General features: G+C 40.0%; 2 protein-coding genes across 11 annotated transcripts in view; one reads left to right on the forward strand and one right to left on the reverse strand.

The window, feature by feature from the left end:
* Positions 1 to 3,506, forward strand: part of NOC3L (NOC3 like DNA replication regulator) — a 37,655-nt gene extending 34,149 nt beyond the window's left edge. Inside the window, exon 21 of one of the 2 annotated variants that reach the window (XR_011537390.1) lies at positions 1,902 to 2,482. Coding sequence is in view for 1 of the 2 variants with exons in the window: in XM_008532825.2 (XP_008531047.2) it covers positions 1,902 to 2,030 (129 nt within the window). In the remaining variant the exon portion in view is untranslated. Of the gene's footprint in view, positions 1 to 1,901 lie in introns of both variants that reach the window. The other variant, XM_008532825.2, reaches the window with a different exon arrangement.
* Positions 3,507 to 6,594: 3,088 nt separating this feature from the next.
* PLCE1 (phospholipase C epsilon 1) overlaps positions 6,595 to 21,072 on the reverse strand; it is a 294,616-nt gene continuing 280,138 nt past the window's right edge. For all 9 annotated transcript variants that reach the window (XM_070609753.1, XM_070609747.1, XM_070609739.1 and 6 more), the window contains 6 exons: positions 17,829 to 17,957; positions 16,523 to 16,732; positions 12,263 to 12,421; positions 10,595 to 10,813; positions 10,050 to 10,262; positions 6,595 to 8,016 (listed from right to left, as the gene is read on the reverse strand). In XM_070609753.1, the coding sequence (XP_070465854.1) occupies positions 10,074 to 10,262; positions 10,595 to 10,813; positions 12,263 to 12,421; positions 16,523 to 16,732; positions 17,829 to 17,957 (906 nt within the window). In that variant the 3' untranslated portion in view covers positions 6,595 to 8,016; positions 10,050 to 10,073. The remainder of the gene's footprint in view (positions 8,017 to 10,049; positions 10,263 to 10,594; positions 10,814 to 12,262; positions 12,422 to 16,522; positions 16,733 to 17,828; positions 17,958 to 21,072) is intronic.

Here is a 21,072-nt window from a genome sequence, read left to right on the forward strand (position 1 = left end):
CCCCGGGTTTGGGAAGTTCTCCACTACTATTTCTTTAAACAAATTGCTCCTTTCTCCCTCTCTTCACCCTCTGGGATACCTATAATTCTTATGTTACTTTTCCTAATTGAACTGGATGTTTCTTGAATAATTTCTTTCTTTTTTTTTTACATCTTAGTTCTCTATCCTCCACCTGAAGCATTTCTAGATTTCTATCTTCCAGATCACTAATTTTCTCCTCCATAAGGTCTGCTCTACTTTTATGCTTTCCACATTATTTTTTGTCTCATTAATTGTGTTCTTCATATCCAGAATTTCTGTATGGCTTTTCTTTTTTATAGCTTCAATCTCTTTTGTGAAGTATTTCTTCTGTTCATTAATTTTATTCCTGAGCTCATTGAACTTGCTGTGTTTTCTTGTAACATGTTGAGTTTCTTTATAACAGCTATTTTGAATTTTCCGTTAATTAGATTGTAATCTTCTGTCACTTCAGGTTTGTTTTCTGGAGATTTGTCATTTTCCTTCTGTGGTGTTACTGTAGTTCTTCATAGTGTTTGATGAATTGATCCTCTGCTGGCACATTTGTGGTAGTGATCACCTTTTCTTATTTGGGTACAGCTTTGCTTACTTTAGTTCTGATCACCTGGGTCTTGTGCTCCTCCACTGGGTCTCTGTGGGCTTGGATGCTGCTGTCCTGTGCACCACTTATGCTGCTGTTCCTGGGTTGTCTTGGGGTGCTGGTTGTGCCACTGTCAGGGGTGCTGGGTTCACAGGTGTCACTGTAGCTGGCAGGGACATGGGGACCCGTGGACTTGTATACAGTCCCTGCTGCTGGTAGAGCTGGTGTCGGGGTTGGCAGCACTGGGGGCTGGGTTATGCCTTCTGCTGTGATTCCTGTTGCTTCTGGTCACAGATTCCACCTGGCGCCACTAGGGGGATGCAGGGGCTTTTTTTTCTGCTCCTGCCCAGTCTACTTGCAGTTGTGCTGGTTGAGTCACTCTCTGTTCATGCAGGATGGCCACAGGTACTTGGCAGTTTGTGCTCATGTGAGCAAGGCTGCTGTGCTCAGTGGGTGGGTCACAGCTTAGCTGCTGTGCTTGGCGGGTGGGTGGGTTGCGCTCGTGTGGGCTGGGCACCTTCAAGTGGGCCTGGCTGCTGTGTTCAGCAGGTGCATCCAGCTGGGCTGTGGTGCTCAGTAGGTGGGGTGCCTGTGCTGAGCCACTGTGACTTCGTGAGGAGCATTTGTGCAGGTAGGGACACCATGGTAGGTGGGTGCTCCCGTGCGTTGGGTTACTACTACAAAAGCATTCACATGCAGGCCGGGCTGTCTCCACATGCACTCACAGTCACGCTGGCCTCTGTGTGAGGGTCTGTGACGTGGATTGCTGCTCCTGGTGAGTGGGAAGAGTCTGCTCCTGTAGTTCCACTGCTTTCCGGGGTCCAGTCCACCCACCTTCAGATGTATAGCTACGTGGATCTCTCAGGCATCTTGTTGTGTAGGGAATCCTCTGTTGGTTAATGGATGTTTGTTTAGTTATTACTTAGAGGGGAGAGACGAAGGGAACAACTTACTCTGCCATGATGCTGATGTTACCTCATTATTTTTTTTAAGATGAAATAAAAACTAAAATGTCTCTTAATAACTGATTTGAACTTGCTTAATTGTTTTATAGGTGGACTTGTTTCATGTTCAAGGTTGATGGTAGGATGCAACTCTGGGGTTGGAATTCTGTAGACAGTCACGATACTCTTTTGTTCAGCATAGGATATGTGTGAGACCTGACCCAGCACAAACATAATAATGTGTATTATGTTTCACATGTTGGTTTGGTGTCAGCTGTTGCCATCTTCAGCTTTGTTCATAGCTTAGCTTTTGCTTATGGCACAAGAACTTTCAACTCATACTTTTAACTTTTTTTCAGGATAAAGTTATACAAGGGGATTCATTTTTGAATGAAGATTTAAATGAGCTAATCAAAAGACATTGCAATGAAGTTGGTACTCACTTGCCTCTGGATTTCACCAAATATTTGCAGTCATCACTACGGTAGTAGAAGAAAGAAGTGTCAGTGGACTTTCTTGTATATTTGCACGTGTGGGTGCAGATGCACATAAAGATATATTGTTAATTTAGGACCTTCTTTTTTTATACAAGGGAAATTTCCTAAGAAAATTAGCAGAGGAAGAAGAATTTCCCTTTGGGTGGTGCAGGTTCTGCCCTAATTTTGAAAATGTCATTTCATTAAGAAAGGGAATCTAGGGGCTGGCTCCATGGTCGACTGGTTAAGTTCGCACGCTCTGCTTCGGCAGCCCAGGGTTTTGCCAGTTTAGATCCTGGGTGCGGACATGGCACCATTCATCAAACCATGCTGAGGTGGCATCCCACATGCCACAACTAGAAGGACCCGCAACTAAAAATACACAACTATGTACCAGGGGGCTTTGGGGAGAAAAAGGAAAAATAAAATAAATAAACAAATTAAATAAAATGTTAAAAAAAAAAGGGGGAATCTAAAGCCTTTAACCCCTGCACCCACTATTTGGAAATTTCTTTCTTAATGATGTTGCCTTTTTAAAACTCCCTATGCATATTAAATTATAGTTTTTAGAAAATCTGTTCACTGAACTTATTGAAATGCAGTTGCTGGATTAAAATGAGAGCATAGAGCACAGAAAAATCAAGACCGTAAGGTTGCTTTTAACCATGTGGCTATTCTTTATAACCAAATACACTTTATAACCAAATAAATCTGTTTTTATTGCAGCACCATAGGTAGAAGTGAGAAAAATTTTAAATTTGAGTGAGTATATTTTTATGAAGATTTTTGATTTAAAAAAATAGTTTGAAATGAGATACCAGGTTCATTGGCTCTTGCTGGATGATGTACTTCAAGAAGTAAGGTAATTTGGCCTTTTTAAAAAGAGTAAGGGGCCAGCCTGGTGGTGTAGTAGTTAAGTTCACACACTCCACTTTGGCGGCTCAGGGTTTGCAGGTTCGGATCCTGGGCATGGACCTAGCACTGCTTGTCAAGCCACGCTGTGGCAGCATCTCACATAAAATAGAGGAAGATTGACATAGATTTTAGCTCAAGGACAATATTCCTCAAGCAAAATGGGGGAAGATTGGCAACAGATGTTAGGTCAGGGCCAGTCTTTCTCACACACACACAAAAAGAATGAGAGTGACTACTTTCAAAGAAAGTTTGAATGTGATTCTAGTCTCCAAAGTTCTTTGCATTTTCTGACATATTCTGGAGAGTGATGGGGGAAGCAGTGCTCCCAAGTGGAAAAACCAAGTCTGATATTTTACCATCCTGTTTTAAGGATAAAGGCTACCCAGTGAAGGGCTTTTTTTAAAAACACAGATAAAATGCCAATTCTTATGAATGTAATTAAAAAGCAGTATTTTATGTAACAGCCATTGCCATATTCTAGGAATGGCCTATGAATTATGTGTTTGACTGCCTAGGTTATAAATATTTCTACTGTGAACAGTTGAATAAAACAGCTGCTTTTTTTCTCCCTCCTATTCTTGTCAAGTGAGTATTAAAAAAAATGCACAGCAGTCCAACTAAATAGATCTGTGATTTCTTCAAAGCTATATAAGTCAATTCTTTTGATCTAAGAGCCTAAACCTCTTTTTTTCTCGTGAAGTAAGTGAAAATAGAAAGTTCCTCTATCAGTCCAGCAGAGTGGTGGCTATCAGCTCAACCGTGCATGTAAGTCTTTCAGCATATTCTGATATCTGATTTGAAAAAGTGTTTCTAAGATGAATTTTTTTAGGCTTGATTATTTAATGATGAGAAATGTATGATTCAAAATATAATATTGGCTTTTAACCCACCTTTTAGATATAAAACAAAGTCCAGGAATGTGATGAATAGTTATTTGGATGACTGGAGGGTTCCCCATCAGAGCATGAGTGACCAATACATGTCACAAATCATTTATTTTCCAAACATATACAGATACGTTTATGTTTCACTTTGGCAGAAGAAACTGTAGTTTAGGTGAAAAATCAGTTTTAAAATAGAAATTCATCAACTATTTCACACCTGTATTATGCTTTTAACCTTCTTGTTACACATATAGGGAATTGCAGTGGGACCAAAAATTATATATCTAGTATTTGAATATCCTATATGAATTTGAGAATGAAATGCCTTTGTGCCTTGTATTGATGAGTTTCATTTTCCGAACTAAATATTGTAGTCATTAATAATAATACACACACACCCTGAGGCTATACTAAGCTACAGCCTTAATATTTCTTTAACTAGACAAATATTCAGCACCTACTATGTGCTTAGCCCTGTAATTGGCACTTAAAAGTGAAGTGGGGTAATAACATAGCCTCTGTCTTCCATTATCTTGCATGCTGAGTCCGTTCAGTCACACATTTTTTAAAGATGGGACATTACCCAATTCAGTGTCAGAGTGAGTTGTTTCAAAGTTCAGAGACCTGTGTCATCTAAAATAGGGAAGGTTTCAGAGGCCTGCTTGTTGGCAGGTTTGAGCATAGTTGTGTTTTGGATCCAAGAGATGTACATGAATAGCTGGGTAATCCTGGCGATTCAGTGAGTATTTCAACAACATTCATTTCAGGTATTCCCATTTCAAAATCCTTAGCCATCAGCCAAGGATTGCTTTTAGGAAGTTGATACATAGAGATGGCAGAGGACACATAGATTGTTAACAATGCACTGTATTGTGGAAAGGTTGATCCGAGTATGGACTTTGTGTAAGAGGCAATCTCCCTTTTCTACTAACTTTTTGGAGGGCCCAGGTATTCACCTCTTCTTGCCTTGCTGCTGATGTGAGAGAAGCATTTGAAAGGGATCAGAGGCAGCCATCTAGAGAGCACTTTCCCTGTAGGCTGCCTCTCACTCTGCTAAGTATAAGATCACACACCAGCCAGGAAAATCCTACTTTTCTATTGGCATGGGAGCAGAGTTGTGGAGCTTTGTGTTTTAGAGTTAATTCAGTTTTACCAGACCAGTATGCAAGCTCCTGTTACTTTTCAGAATTAAGCAAGGCCTGTGGGTGTCCATCCAGATTGGGGAGGAGAGGTCTACAGAGATATTGGAAGCGGAGAGGACAGAGAAGGGGAAGATGTAGTTTTTAAAAAAACAACAGTACATGTGTAACAATAGGGGAGGCCCACTTTCATTAGTGAGCCTCAAGTGTCTCCAGAGCCATCCCCAAACTGTGTTAAAAACAAGGCACCTGACATGTACTTTTGTTGAGTCTAGACTCCATATTTACCCCAACTGCAGAATTTATAAATAATTTTTACTTGCTAAGGATGACATGAAAAGAGGCCTTCCCTCAAGAGGGCGCTTTCTGCCCACATGGTATTATTACGTCCTACAGAGTAATCCTCACACTTATCCTTAATTCCTTGACGCCCTCTTGTCATCTTAGATTATTTGTAAAACCGCCGGGTCCAGATGAACGGGTGACTGAGAGGAAGTTAATCTATTTCTTCCCGCGTCACACATCACACAGGATTCTGACTCCAAGCCTTTCTTGCCAGCCGTAGGTATTCTTAAAAGTTGGCCACTACCTAACAAGGTGACAGAATTCATGTTCCTTGTTTTTAGTGAAGCAGCTTAAAATATTTTTCCTCAGAATCTTGTAATAAACCCAGCTTGCATATTGAGATTCTTTTCCATATCAGCTTTACTGATAAACGTTTGCTACCTGGGTTTTTAGTAGTCTGAAAAGTATGAAGTGAAGTGGTGATGGGTATAGTTTGGGTGGCTGTTTTAGATACATTCTAAATAATAGGATAATTTCTTTCATTTGGTATACTAATATAGCTGTATAATGCAGATAAGCTATAAATAAAAATTTCATGTTTTTGGCAAACATGGGGTTGTGCTGGTTAGTTGTAATAGAAGAGCGGGACCTTTTACATTTTTGAGCAACGTATCCTTCCTAAAACCCCAAGAACTCAATACAATAGAATGGAATGAATAGCCTCAAAATGGAATGGCCAACCAAGTTGGGTTGCAACAGAGGCAAATAGGCTGTTGTTAAAACACTCACTTACTAAAACCTAGTGTCACGTTCAGTCTCCCGGCAAGCTTCAGATTTTGTTCTGTGGCCGAATCAGCTATGTTAAAGGCTGTGGGGTCAGGTGGGGAGGAGCTTGGAAAGAGTCAAGGCCAGATGATAAACCTGGAGAGACCCTTCTTGCTGTGCATCTCGTTACTCTGCATAGTTTTCATTTTGACTCTAGCCAGTTAGACCAGTAACTTGCTTTTCAATAGATAGTATGCCAAACCAGAGGAAAAAATGCCTCTGAGTTTATAGAAGCTTGATACAGTGTCTCTGGAATATTTTTAAAAATGGGGCAGCATTGTGCATTTGTTATACACTGATTGCTTTAAAGAAACCTGTAGCAGTGTACAAAATACATCAAACTGGAATAGCCTGCATTCTATCAACAAGCAAATGGTGCTTCTTCCAGCATTAAGACTTTGAGTCAGTAAGAACTTCCATAACATGAAAGCTGTGTGTGCTGTATTTTTAACACTTCTGTTTTTAGAATTGCAAAGAACTAGGGAATTGTTTACTTATTTTTATAATTGGCAAAAAACTTCTCAAAGCAAAGGTTAAGATTTTTACTGTGTTTTATAATTTGAAGAAAAATGTCTTGAATTTTAATAGAAAGATAAAATTTAGATTTTACTTCAGAGGAACACATTTCATTTTAAGTCTTAATTTGCTTCATACAAAGAATAAGAATCCTTTACACTTACATGATAGTTTTATACAGCAAGATTTTAAAAATAATTTACATTAAATGGCAAGTATGACTTGAATCAATAGCTCTTCAATTAATCAGAAATGCAAATGAAGCTTTTTTCACATGAAATTCTGGCCCATTTCAGGTATTCAGAGCATACATTTTCTTTTTTAGGAGATTTGTCTTCAAATAGTGAGACAGAACCACTAATATTTCTAATCCATAAGCAATACCAAGAAAGCTATGTATAATAAATATATAAGTACAGTGTCAGTACAAACTTTGAAAAATAAATAAACACCAACTCAGTCTACTTTTGCTTTAAAAAACAGGTTAAGTTTCTTGTTAAGATGTCACAACTCAGTAGATATTACATTATACATCATTCTAAACCCATTTTGTGAAAAACAAAAGTGGAATACTCTGTGAATATATAAGCAATAAACTTAAAAAAAAACCAACCCAGTATTATTCTGTATGTAAAAAGAATTCCTAAAGAAGAGTTCACTATGGTACACAATACAGAAACTACATTGAATTACTTTTAATGAATCTTACAGGACATATTTACATTTGCAATGCCCAAAAGCTTCCAATTCTCAGCCATAAAATGTGCAGCTAAACTAGCTTGCTTGTTTTCAGACCCCTGTGCCTCTTGTTCCCAATTTTCTAAGTCAGGTCAGCAAACTATGGCCCTTTGGCCAAATCCAGCCTGCCACCTGTTTTACTATGGCTCTTGAACTAAAAATAGTTTTCAAATGTTTTTAAATGATTGGAAAAAAAAAACAGAAGAGGATTTGTGACGTCAAGATTATATGAAATTCTAATTTCAGTGCCTGTAAAGTTTTATTGGAACAGAGCCATGCTCATTCGTGTATATATTGTCTGTGGCTGCTTTTGCGCTACAACAGCTGAGTTGAATAGTTGCAACAGAGACCATATGGCCAGTAAGCCTAAAATATTTACTATCTGGCCCTTTACAGACAAAGTTTGCTGACCCTTGGTCTAAGTCAATTATTGCTAGCTTAGCAATTGTTTTTTCCAACTGTTGACATTTGTAAAATGGCAATCTCCTGGGTTTCTTTGCTTCATTCATCAGGAAATTGGTTGGCAGCTAGCCCTGTGCCATTTTGCTTTTCCTCAGTGTAGACCTCACATCATGTGTGAAGAAGCCTTCAGTTCAGAAATCATCAATTTCCAGTTTAAGTCTAATGAAAATAAAGAAATTACATTTGTTTCCACCATGTTCGCTCTTGACTTTAACTTCTTGCCAAAGATATCACCTGTAAAGTTGTATACATAGACTTATTAGTACATTTAAAATGAAGGAGCAGAAACATTTACAGTGTAGCAAGAGTTTAGTGTTGTTCACCCAGCAGAAACCCACAGCTCTGGTGACTGCGTTTGGGGGAGAGACTATTTCTTATAAACTCACAAGGTTATAACATGATGTTCCAGGAGGTGGAAAGTTAGGCTATTTCTGCCCTGGAACACCACATTTTTAGAAAGATTTTTTTTAAAGCACAATCAAATAAACCGTTCAGCTTTTTAAAAAAGATGGAATTCCTTCAACAACTGTATTTATTACTTCAGATAACAGTAAGGTAGATAATTACTTGTTCAGAAATTCTTCGGTTATTAAGGGGTAACCCTTGAAACTTTAGAGGTGAAAATTTTAGAACAAATAACATGAAATATGTCACTCAGAAAGCAATAAAAATACTAAACTTGCTTTCTTATGAGCATACACAGAAAGGCCCTTGGTTTTTCACAAGTGCTCTTTCTTGGAAACACCATTTGTAAAGGAGTTCATAACATGGGATATATATTCCTATAGTTGCACCAATGGATATTTTTAAAGAGAAGCTTCCCAAGTTTAAGCCAAGCTGAGGTCAGCTGAATGCTTCCCAATGTCTGCTTGCTGTGGGAAAACTGAGTGCAAAGGCACTCATCTAGATCACCACCTCCCTCCCTACTCACCTAAAATTTAAGCAATTAGTAATGCTCATTATAGCAAGCATATTATTTTTAAGTCAAATTTCTAGTGGAGTTGTATTCTTATGTACTTAATGTAATCTGGTAGCACAATGAGGGCTCCTTAATGTGCAGTGTAATTTCACTTTATCATTATGGAGGTTATAATATAGAGGTGTGTATAACATTATCACACTTGTGATTTATTTGATGCTAAGCTCTTGATATAGAAGACAATACTTTAAATTTCTTTCTGATGAGTCTTTACATGTAGAACCTAAACAAGCTCGAATCTCTCAGAATAGCAGGATATGCAGACGAAAGGGGCGGTTTCCTGTGTTTGGCCTTGTCTGTTGTTTTGAAAGAGCTTTGTAAGTATAGTATGGAACACCAATTATTTTAGGAGTCCCTCCTTAAATGTAGAAACACGGGCTCGATGTATTAGGTCTTCTTTGGGTCTGTTACAAACCAAATTTGGCCTTGTCAGGAGGTATCAATTAATTCTTTAATTGTGAGCTTCTACAAGTCTATGTAAGGAATTCCTGATTTGTCGTGAAGACAGATGATGAAGCTCTGCAGAATAAGCAGCAAGGTCTCCCTATGCTGTTGGTCTCTTGTGAACTTTACATCTTAGAACTACAGAGAAACAGGTGAAAAGTCAGCTTTAATAATCCCTTGGGTTCGTTAAGAAACTAAGTGAACAGAAGAAATCTAGGTTCGGTTTCCTCAAAATTTTTTTTCTTTTTTAATTCAGCTTCCATATAAATAATTTGTTTTAAGATAGAATGAAATTTTCTCGGTACCAAGCAGTAGCTTGGCAACCAAAGGCCTCATTTACTGCAGTTTCAAGATCGAGGCTATGTTATTTTGCTTTTTTATTTTGTTTTTAACCAACACAGCCTGAATACCAGATTTTTATTTTTTAATTATGGCAGAAGAAGTTGAGGTTGTTGAGGCTAAATCAAACCTAAATTAAAATAACATAAAACTAGAAATCCAAAGGAACGAAAGCTGAATGACACAAAGCAGCCCTTCAAGAATGTTCATGTGAGTTGTAATTAAGCTAGGTCTATGTCTGTGAAATAAGGCTCTTGTAGTAGTTTGGTCAAGTTGGTTGTCCTCTTGGGGCCTTTGTTTAGTTATCTATAAAATAAGGAGGTCTAAAATGATAATGCTGAAGGTACATATGTCTTCAGAGCCCTTTTCCTGGTTTAAGGTACCATTCCTACTTGCCTTCAGGGGACATCCTCCTCTTGGAAAGACAAAAGATACTGTACAAACTATGCCTTGCGAAGTAGTTAAGTGGACCTGTTTTGGAATGGTGCAATGACTCAGTATATACCTGGGTAAAACACGCCACCCTTGGTCACTGTCGATAGTCTGTCGTGTCACTGGAGGACAAGCTGCCCACAGGCTTCTCCTCCTTGTTTTGGACACTTTCTGAGGCCAAGACCTGAGAAGGCGATGTGAGTCCTCGGGGCTGTTTAGTTGACTTGGTGAGCTTCTTGAATTCACTGGCAAAAGATATGCCTTTTCTTTTGTCTTCTCGGGATGCCTGTGGGAAAAAAGAACCTTCCACTGGTATCAGGTTAAAGCCAGAGTCCTCAATCACATGACCCTATATCAGAAAGAGCCCTTTCTTCTTCCCTCTCTAGTACGTAGAGCTTTGGAAAGAAGGGCTGATGGACACTCATCTCAGGACTCCTTAACCACGGAGGGGAATGCATTTCTTTTCACATAGTGAAAACAAAGCCAGACAGTTTTCTCCCAGCTAAATTCCTTGACTCAGAAACCTTCTAGATTTCACTAACTCCCACATTTGATTACACAGTGTAGTCATGAATATCAAATTATTTGTGAAGAGAGTGAAATAACCTTGAACTTTACCTGTACCTGCTCCTTTAGCTTAAGGATGAATTTTCCTGCACCTTTCCACTTGCTTTGTGCTTGAAACACACACTCCTGATCCAAAAGGACCCGCTGGGAGGACTTCGGGGTAGAAGACTTCTTGTTGGTCGTGTCTTTCACTACCTCTTCCAAAAGCACATAGTCACTTGGGTTGGGGTTGCTCAGGATGCTATAGGAATATTTGGCTTTGCATAAGGTCTGAAAGATAAGTTATGATCAACTGAATAAAGACAGTATCTCCAATATTTGGATTCATTCTCAATGAAACTTTAAGGGGGAAAAATGTCACCGACTTTTAGAGAAGGAGGGGATCTTTCAGGTCACTTCATCTCCTCCTCTTAGATTTGCATAGTTGTATCTTATAATGTACTTTCCCACGTTACTGCATTTAGCTTCACACCAGTCCATGATTTAGGTATTATCCCCATTTTCAGACAAGGAAACTTAAGCTTATAGAAGTTAGGCAGATTCCAGAGGATGCGCAGTTAATAAGTAATAGAATAAAGACTTGAAGTGGATTTTCTGCATGCCCCAAAGCTCAGACATGAAGGTCATGCAGACAGTGAGGGACGGAATCCTGACCCTCAGGAGTCTCTGTGCCACTTCATCAGTGTTGGATGTTGAAAGCATTTTAGAACTTACCTGGTCTCACTGCTCATTGAGTACAAGATTATCTTTCATTTGTGCATTTATTCACTCATCAAATGTTTAGTAAGAACCTAGTATGTCCCAGATATTGTATTAGACTTTGGAGAGACAAAGATGAACAAAGGCAACATATTTCTGGGCCTTCTTGGAGTTCAAAGTCTATTACTAGGCTAATATTAACCAAATTATCATGTAATAAGAATAGCAAATAGCACTTAAGTAGTCACCATATGCTAGGCATTGTGCACCTTACATATATTTACTTACTTAATCTTCACAACAACTCTGTGAAGAAAGTACTATTACAGTATTTCCATGTTATCTATGTGGTAACGTACCACATTCTAGTATGCTGGAGCCAACTGGAATGGGCTAGTGAAATCAGACGTGGTGGGAGTATTTGCACAACAGAAATTGGCAAATGCTACAAATCAGGGCTTCTTTTTCTTTTTTTAAAGAGAGCCAGTTTACCAGCTAACCACTGTTACTAAGGCACAGATGGTTAAACGACTTGCCCCAGATCTCGGAGCTAGTAAGTAGACCTGGGACTTGAACCTGCAGCAAGCTGCTCTAGAGTCTGTGCTGTTAAGCATTATGATATACCACTTCTCAAACGGGTGTTTAATGGATGCCAACCAGGACAAGGCTTCGAAGGAGGGCAGTACAGTTCTCTGAAACCATGTACACAAAGAAGCATGAGCTGGAGGAGGGGAGAGTATCAGAGTAGGCTTCCTGCATGTCCTCTGAAGGACTCTTGAGAGATCATTGGTCAATAATCATTAGGTATTGGCTTAGGCATTTCTGGGACAATGAAATTACTACTCTGCAGAGCCGTCTCATTAAGTCCATTATTATCAGTGCTTCATAGGTAGTCAGACTCATAGTAGTTCCTAGGTAAGTGAAGGAATGAACTAATGAGCTGTCAGCGCATAGACATAGGATCTGTCCCAATTGTTTCCACTGAGGAAAGGACTGAGGTGAGGAGGGCGAGGCCTTCACCTGCTGAATGACGTCCTGCGCCGTGCTGACTCGAGGCGCTTTGATGACTGTTCGAGGTTGCTCCGGAGAAACGTCGTGCACTTGGACAAAGAAGCTCTCCTCCTCCGAGCTCAGGATCACCTCCTTGTCCTCTGGAACAATGTTTTTCTCTTCTAGGTTCTATGTTAGAAAAGATTAAAAGTCTGAGTAAATGGCAAGATCATATAGAATAAGGAAAGAAAACTCTAGCAAAAATTTGAGATGGATCTTGGCAATGTGGGAACAACTTCTTAGCTTTAAATTTCATACGCTAGTTAATATTTCATAAACTATTTTAAAAGGCTTTACATGTCTTCTGAGAGCAAGAAAGGACTGTAAGTATTTCTGCTGATGTTGACAGGCTGATAAAGTCTGGCCCAGAACAAGCCAGTAGATCTCCTATTAGCTGTGAATTTTGTGTCCAAGTCAGCTGTAGATAAATTTGTAAGAAGATAACATACCATTTTGCCAATTACCAAAAGTCAAATAAGAACACAGTAAATTACATTTAAGAGAAATCCCACCCAGTCCCACACAAACCTTGAGTACTTAAGAAATGCTAGACATCTGAAATGTGAAACATGCAAAATTGACATTTCAAAACCTACAGTGAAAAGGCTAAAACAATGACTGGAGGTAAGTAACACTGAAATAAATATTGAAAAAATTCTCAATAGTTATGAGAATTGGTCATCAGGTTAAGTGGCTGTTGGCTTTTAGTGAATTTTACATATATAATTATACATATTATATATTTAGTTAGATATATCTATAGATACGTTCTTATTAAAAATTTTCAAACAGTAAAGAAATATATCAATAAAAAGGCAAACTTTCCCCCAGTCTCACCATTTTTCCTTCTCTCTCCCATCTTACTCTTCACAAAAAACCCACTGTTACTAGGTTATATATCGTAAACATCTGCTATGGATATATAAGTGTATTTTTGTGTATGTGAAGAAATATATACAATGATACCCAGTTCTTTGTTAGGTCCATTCTCAAATGAGGGTATTACAGTTGTCTTCTCCAAGGGGGAGGCATGAAGGGGAAGGAGAGGCAAGGCAAGTAAACAATAGGCAGCCTCAGCTCAGGAAGTGAGCATTTTGGCAGGAACATCCTCCGATCCCTAGCATTCTCCTAGCCTAATCTCAGATCAGGCCACTGAAAGGTGCTAACTACCCAGAAAAATCCAAGAATTGCTGTCCTATCCTGGAGGTTCCAACCAGCCACAGGACTCAGAATTGTCCCCATTGATATTAAAGGCAGAATGGATAACTGCCACCAGGTGGCGCCAAACTGCAGCCAGCACCGGAAAGAACTGGCTCCTGGAGCTTGCCAACCAGCTGCACAGGCTCGCCCCAATCATTTCATCAATCTTGTAATCATGGTCCCTACAATTTACATGACTGAAGTTTTTGGACCTCATTCATTATATTATGGGTTGGAGGGAGAGTTATTGTCTATTACATAAAATGAGATCATACTCTACTGCATATACTGTTCTACAACTTGTTTGTTCTCCCCAGTTAAAAGACTGTGGTGTTCATTTCATGTCAATTCCTGGAGATTCTGCAGCATAATATGTCACTGCACCGATCATCATATATTTAACCAATCAGAGAGTGGGGTTGGGTGGTAACTCACATGACGTAATATATAATCTCAGAGTCCTGAAAACCAGGAAGCAAGCAAGCAAGAAAAAAGCAAGAAAGGTTCTAAGTTGCCACATAAAATATCCCAACCCCCATGCACTAAGCATTACTTCTCAGAGCTCTTTAGAGCCTCACTCAGAGCTTATTTATTTTTAAGGAGTTTTCAGCTGCAATAGAAGCCACATATTATCATGACCATAACAACTCTTACTTGCATTGTCCTTTATAACTTACTAAGTATTTTTCTACGTTTTGTCTACATGTTTGGCATGAGTCTCACGATCATCTTTTTGAATCAAGCAGGGTAGTTTCCATTATAGATTTATGAATTAGGGACATTTACAGAAGTCAGATGAGCTGTCCAGGATCATCTAATTTGTGGCAGAGCCAGGTTTGTCTGATTTCAAGGCCAGCAGGTATCAGAGGGGGCATAGTGACTGTGGGAAGAAGTGATACCTGACAGCCTGAGAGCCCAGGAGACAAGAAAACTACAAAAAGAGGGCAGGAGAGATCAGAGGTCACAGATAGCAGTTTGGGGACTTTTAACACATGAGCAAGCTGCTTACATTATCTTACTAGTTCCACAGAGTAAAATGATGGAAATACATATAGTCCAAATCTATCAGCTATGCTAGTGTCTGCTAACATACAATAATTACTGAATTCATTTATTCAAGCAGTAAACAGTTATTGTGTGTTACTATGCACCAGGGAAACCTAGATGCATTAAATGTGGTTGGGTATCTTTTGAGCTATAGTTCAGTCATTTAAAAAATCTCCTCCCAACAAAGGCATATCAAAGAGAACTTGCTATATTCTACACATCAGAAAATTCTTGTTAGCCTTCCCTTCTAATTTGCTTTCCTTTTTCTCAAAAGTCTTCTCTTCCACCAGTTTTATTAGACATTTATTCCTGACGTCTCTACTGCCCATTGTCATGTACATTTAGAACTGCATATGGGCATCCCTCACCTCCCAAGGCCTTCCAACCATACGATGAAGTCCCTTTGTGACACTCAATAGCTGGCTTGTCTTTCCTCTTGCCCACTGCCTGGGTGCGGATGATCCACGAAGACTGACACCACTCCAGCCTGGGCAGCACAGGATGGTGGAAAGAACACTCACCTGGAAGCCATAAGACGAGTTCTTTCTACTACTGACCGTGTCACAATTTAACCTCTCTGAACCTCAGTTTCCTTACGTGCAAATGGTTTCCATTACTTCACGAGATCATTCAAAATAGTGAGTGAGGGAGAGCTTTAAACACTGTAAATCATTACGCAAACATATGGTTTAAAAAATTCACTTATTCACTGAGATTTTCCCATACTTTTTATACAGGTGCAAAAGACAATTATAAATAGGAAAAAAATTTAGAGAGAAATTAAAGATGGCTTCAAAAGTCCAGCTAAGCCCTCTGATATCTTCTCATAAAGCTATTATTACTGGAACTGCTTTTTCTCTGTCTTAGCAATTTGTATGTCTGATAGGGAGAGAAGGCTGGGGAGACACTTACATTTCTTTGCTTAAATGAAGTGTCCTTTTATGGCCTAAGACAAGGTTAGAAGGGAAGGCAGTGGCTCTGGTTCCCAGAGGAGATGTCGGAGTTCTGTAGAGGCTGCAGGCCATGTTCACAGTTAAGTAGAGAGTGAAAAAGTAACATGATGCTGAAAATAGGCTCTTTATCGTCTGTATTGTGTCCCAGCAAGCATAGGCCACCGATGGAAATTTTACCACTCAGGCTCTCTTACATGCCCAAAAGGAGCAGATCATGTGCCCAGAACAGGGCCCGGCACAGATGAGGTGCTCAATAAATATTCGTTTAATCAGACTGTTGAGCTGACTCAATTGCGTCACTATTGACATATCATGAGGCATGACTGTCTATGCTGGAACGATGACCTTATATGTCATTTTCAAAAATGGCACTAAGGGTGTTCTTATCAGTTTATTAAGAAAAAAAAAGTGCCCCATCAACAAACCCCAACAGGAGCCAACCCATCTGGAGCTGACAGGGCAGTTGTCGTATTGTTTCCTTTATGGGAAGGATCACAGGAATATTGGTGAACATTATAATTTTTTACAACTTCTGACAAAAGCTGAGAATGAGTCTTACTTTGTGTGAAGTTATGGAATGTTTTCAAAGAACTACTCTTATTTTACTTATAAGCACAGAACGTTTCATTAACTAAAACTTAAACAGGCACTAACAGGAAGACATCCGATCCCAAAATGCAAAATGCCTACAGGCTTTCCATCCCACGGTACTGTGGCCCGCACCACGAGGTCTTCTCACGCGCACAGACAAAATGCTGACCCAGCGCTGACGACATGCACGAGGAATCCTTTGAGTTCTTGCTCCCTTTGTTTTATAGGGGATGATTTTTAGACGGAATTTCTTTAACTTAGAGACAACATTCTGAATATGTGCAGAAAAATAAAATCATTCCTCCACATTCATTTAAGATGCATAATATAAACCAAGTTGCAATTACAAGGAATTCTGAATTTGAGGGAGGTGGCCAGTGGTGAGGCGGTTAATTACAAACCGAGCGTTACTGTGTAGGCTGCGCCAGGACACACTTACTTCCTGCTGGGTTTTCAAGACAATCCTGCCAACATATCCTTCTTCTGGAAACCAGCTGCTTAAAATCTGCATGATCTCTTCTTCTGGACCAATGGCTCTCTGGAAGGGTTGTTTCCTGCATTCATTCTTTTCTTTAGATATGAAATATTTTTCTTCCATCAAAAAATAGTCTGTGGCAATAGGTTTGGTGTCTTGTTCAGTGGCCAGAATCTAAAGAAAAATCAAAGGCAAATTTAGGCGCACCTCTGAGGAGTGGGCAAAACTTTAATTCAAAACAAGTCTACTGGGGCCGGCCCCGTGGCCGAGTGGTTAAGTTCGCATGCTCCAGTCAGCAGCCCAGGGTTTTGCTGGTTTGGATCCTGGGTGTGGACATGGTGCCGCTCATCAGGCCATGCTGACGTGGCATCCCACATAGCACAACCAGAGGCACTCACAGCTAGAATATACAGCTATGTACTGGGGGACTTTGGGGAGAAGAAGAAGGAAAAAAAAGAAGATTGGCAACAGATGTTAGCTCAGGTGCCAATCTTAAAAAAAAAAAGTCCACTTCCACAGTGTTCAGATAGGTTTGATGTGCAATTTATAAATGAAACCTACTCTGCAGTGTTGCATAATTCTTTTGGAAGATTGAAGAATTCTCTTATGTCCAAAAAGGATTGTTTATGTCCATTCTGGGCAACGACACAATTTATTCACAATCCCCAGACAGCATAACTATTTTTCCCAGTGCTGGAATGAGAGCTCCTACTGAATTAAAAACTTTAGATCTTTCAATCTATGAATTTAGCTCTTTGTAATCTTGCAACATAGGACTGAGGGCAAAGAACCTAGTCCAACTTTTACGAAAATAATCTCTTTTTCTTATGTTGGAAATAATCATCTTCGAATCTCATCTGATCTAAGTTCCTGAGAATTCTCCTTTCAATAAACTCTTGAAGTATGCCTAGAGGCCTGTTTTCTTTGTTGGCTACTGACGCTGGGCCGTCAAACAGAGTAGCTGAGACAAGGCTCAGGAGCCAGACAGATTTGGGGCTGAGGTCTGCTTTTAACACTTATTGGCTGTGAAGTGTTGGGTAAGATATTTAACCACTTGGAGACTCAGTTCCCCCAGCTATAAAATGGGAACAGTAAGACTAACAACTTCTTAATTTTGTTTTGTTTTATGATTGAGGCTCTGGTTATAAAGTATAACACGGTCACATTACAAGACTCAATAAACACTAGCTGTCATTATAGTTACTCTTACTGATGTATTCTTTCACACTCAGATTGTACAGGTTACTGACAAAAGGCTTAGTGGACTTACTTGCTGGAGAAGCTGCTTTGCCTTTGTGCCTCCATTTATAGAGAAAACAGTAAAGGGCTCTGGACCAGGGACCCCATGCACCGTGACTCTGTGAGTCTGCAAACATTTTCTTTCTTCTGTATTAAACATCTGTCAAGGAAGATCACATGGTTTCTCATTCATCCTCATTCTCAGATTATCTCTAGGCTATATTCAATACAGAGGTGTTAGTTCTTAGAAGTATGTACAGGGACATGTAAATGCAAAAGAATGGCATCCTTTTATAGCCTGATGCATCTTTTTGTGATTGAAGAGGCAATGGTGCGTCTTCCTTCATGGCCTACTGAGGATATTTAGTAGCATACCACCAAAATATTAATTTATTTTAAATAACAATGTCTCTTTCCATCATAATTAGGGGACATATTATCTGAAATGTATGTTGGTCCTTATTTGTTAACTGATATTCAGCAGTGTCTATTGAGTTCCATCTTTCTTCAGGGCATGGGGCTAGAATTTTGGATGGTAAGATGATAAATAAAATATTCTGGCCTTAGGGAGCTCACTGTCAAAGCACACAAATAATTATAATACACAAAGCATTTCCAGTAGGAAGAACTGGGGAGGTGTGTAACTCACAACTATTTGAGCATTTTGTATCTTAAGATACAGTCATTCATTCAAAACACAGTCATGTGTAGCTTAACAACAGGGGTACACTCTGAGAAATGTCTCATCAGGCAATTTCATCATTGTGAGAACATCATAGAGTGCACTTACACAAACCTAGATGGTATAGACTACTACACAGCGAGGCTATATGGTACTAATCTTATGGAACCAATGTCATATATATAGTCGGTTGTTGACCGAAACATCATTATGTGGCATGTGACCATAAAAAATAATTTATGGAGGGCTGATAGTGAATCCAGCATTATGCCTGGCCCTGGGGATTCAGAGAGAAATGGGACTTAAGGACTCTCAGTTGAAAGAAACAGCTAGAAGAGAAAGTGGACAATTGTAAGAAGCATGGAAGGTCCTTGGGAACCCAGAGAAGGGGTTCTATCCCAGGTTTGGAGGAAGTCAGAGTGCTTCCTGAAAATGGTATCATCTGAACTAAATCTTCAAGGTCCAGGGTGACTTGGCAGATGAAGAGTGGGACAAGAACATCCCAAATACTGGTGTAGCCTGTGTGCAAAGACTTAGAGGGAGCCTACAGCAGAGCATTCTGGGAACCTCAGTGAGTTCTGTGACTGAAGTGTGGGAGAGGAAAAGGCTGGAGATGCAAGCAAGAGCACAATCATGTATGTCTTTTTTTTCTAACTGGCTAGAAAATTTAGATAGAAATGGGCAAAATGGTCTAAGTGTTTTGTTTATCATACATTTTATTTTTACTTGGAGGGTGGGAGAAGAGGTTTGCTGTTTTGTTATGCTTGCACAATCTATTTTTATTATTTAATCAATTTTATTGAGATATGACTTGAATACCATAAAATGCACACATTTTACTTGTATGGTTTAGCCTGCATTATATTTTTAAAAAGTTGAAATAGTTGCGAACATTTACATAAATCCAGATGTCCTGACTCTCTGGAAAACCAAAAGATCTGGTGATGCTGCATGGCAACAAGCTGCTGGAAGTGAGAGCAGGGTAGCAGCTGCCCCTTTAAACAACCCATGAGCTCTCTGCTTTCCCAGTCTCTTCCAAGCCCACTTACTTATAAACTTTATCCTGAAAGCAATGGAGAACCAAAAAAGGTTTTTTAATAGACAAGTGACATCAGCAGATTAAGTTTGGGGTAAATCTGTCTAGGGGGCCCTAAAGGAGGACAGAGGGAGATTAGCTCAGAAGGGAGCGAGACCAGTTAAGAACCCACTGCCACAAACCAGGTGAGAATGAATGAGGGCCAAGGCAGTAGGGTTGGATAGACATGAATGGATTTGAAAGATACTAAGGAGACAGAATTACCAAGTCTTAAGTGGGGTGATGAGAGGGAGAGAGAGAAGTCTAGGATGATCTTCAGTTTTTGGCTTGAACAATGAAGGGTGATGACTTTCAATGTCAAAGACCACATGTTTACTAAGCATATATAATCCTGCCTGGGATATACCAAGGATGGCATGGTGTGATATAATAAAAAATAAATATTTGGTCTTTGTGGTTCCTGGCACACGTCTCCTAAAACCATTGGAATCTCTGGAGTGATGAGTGTTTTCTGTATGCTAATGAGATGACTGATGGCTGGAGGCCCCTAGGTAGCTCTAGGATGAGACCTGGTCACCAGAGAGACCATGGTTGGAATGTTCAGCCCCACCTCCCGATTTCCAGGGAGGGGAAAGGAGCTGGGGATTGAGTTAAGCACCAATGGCCAATGATGTACTCAATCATGCCTAGGCAATGAACTCTTCATATAAACCCCCAAAAGATGGGGTTCTGAGAGCTTCTGGGTTGGTGAACACATGGAGATGCTGCGAGGGTGGTAGGCCCAGGGAAGGCATGGAGGCTCTGAGCCCCCTCTCCCCCATACCTCGCCCTATGTAGCTCTTCCATTTGGCTGTTTCTGAGTTGTATCCTTTATAATAAATCAGTAATGGTAAGTAAAGCACTTTCCTAAGTTCTGTGAGTCATTCTACAAATTACTGAACCTGAGAAGGGGGTTGTGGGAACCTCTTGAATATATAGCTGATCTGTCAGAAGTACCAGGGATAACCTGGGACTTGCAACTGGCACCTGAAGCAGGGTCAGTCTTGTGAGACTGAGCCCTTAACTTGTGGGATCTAAGGTAGGACACTGAGCTGGTGGCAGAGAGTCAGAGAAGTAGTGTATGAACAGACATCACACGTTTGGTGTCAGAAGTGTTGTGAGGAAGAATGATTCATTCACAGCATGTGTAGAATCTTCAGCCCTATTAGGTACTGAGGGCAACCATCCCAGAATTGGGCAGTAAACCCTTTGTTGCCCTTCTGAAGACATCTGATTCCTGCTCTTAGGTACCAGGCACCCCGTGCCTACTTCCCTGTCCTCTGCACAAGGTGGAGGCAATACCTCCCTCCACCTTGGCCAAAGTGCCCTTCTCAACCTTGGCCAAGCATTGAAGGAAAAAAGAGGAGAACCTAAGAAAACAAGGTCAGGGACAGAGAGAGAAGAAACTGACAAGGTAAGTGAAAGAGAAGCAGAAAAGACAGCAGGGCTATTTAGAGGCAGCAGTGGCAGTGGTCAAGCCAGCACCACTTTGAGCATATAAGGCGCCTTTTCAAGGGT

Source organism: Equus przewalskii, chromosome 1 (assembly GCF_037783145.1).
Source record: "Equus przewalskii isolate Varuska chromosome 1, EquPr2, whole genome shotgun sequence".
NCBI lineage: Eukaryota > Metazoa > Chordata > Mammalia > Perissodactyla > Equidae > Equus > Equus przewalskii.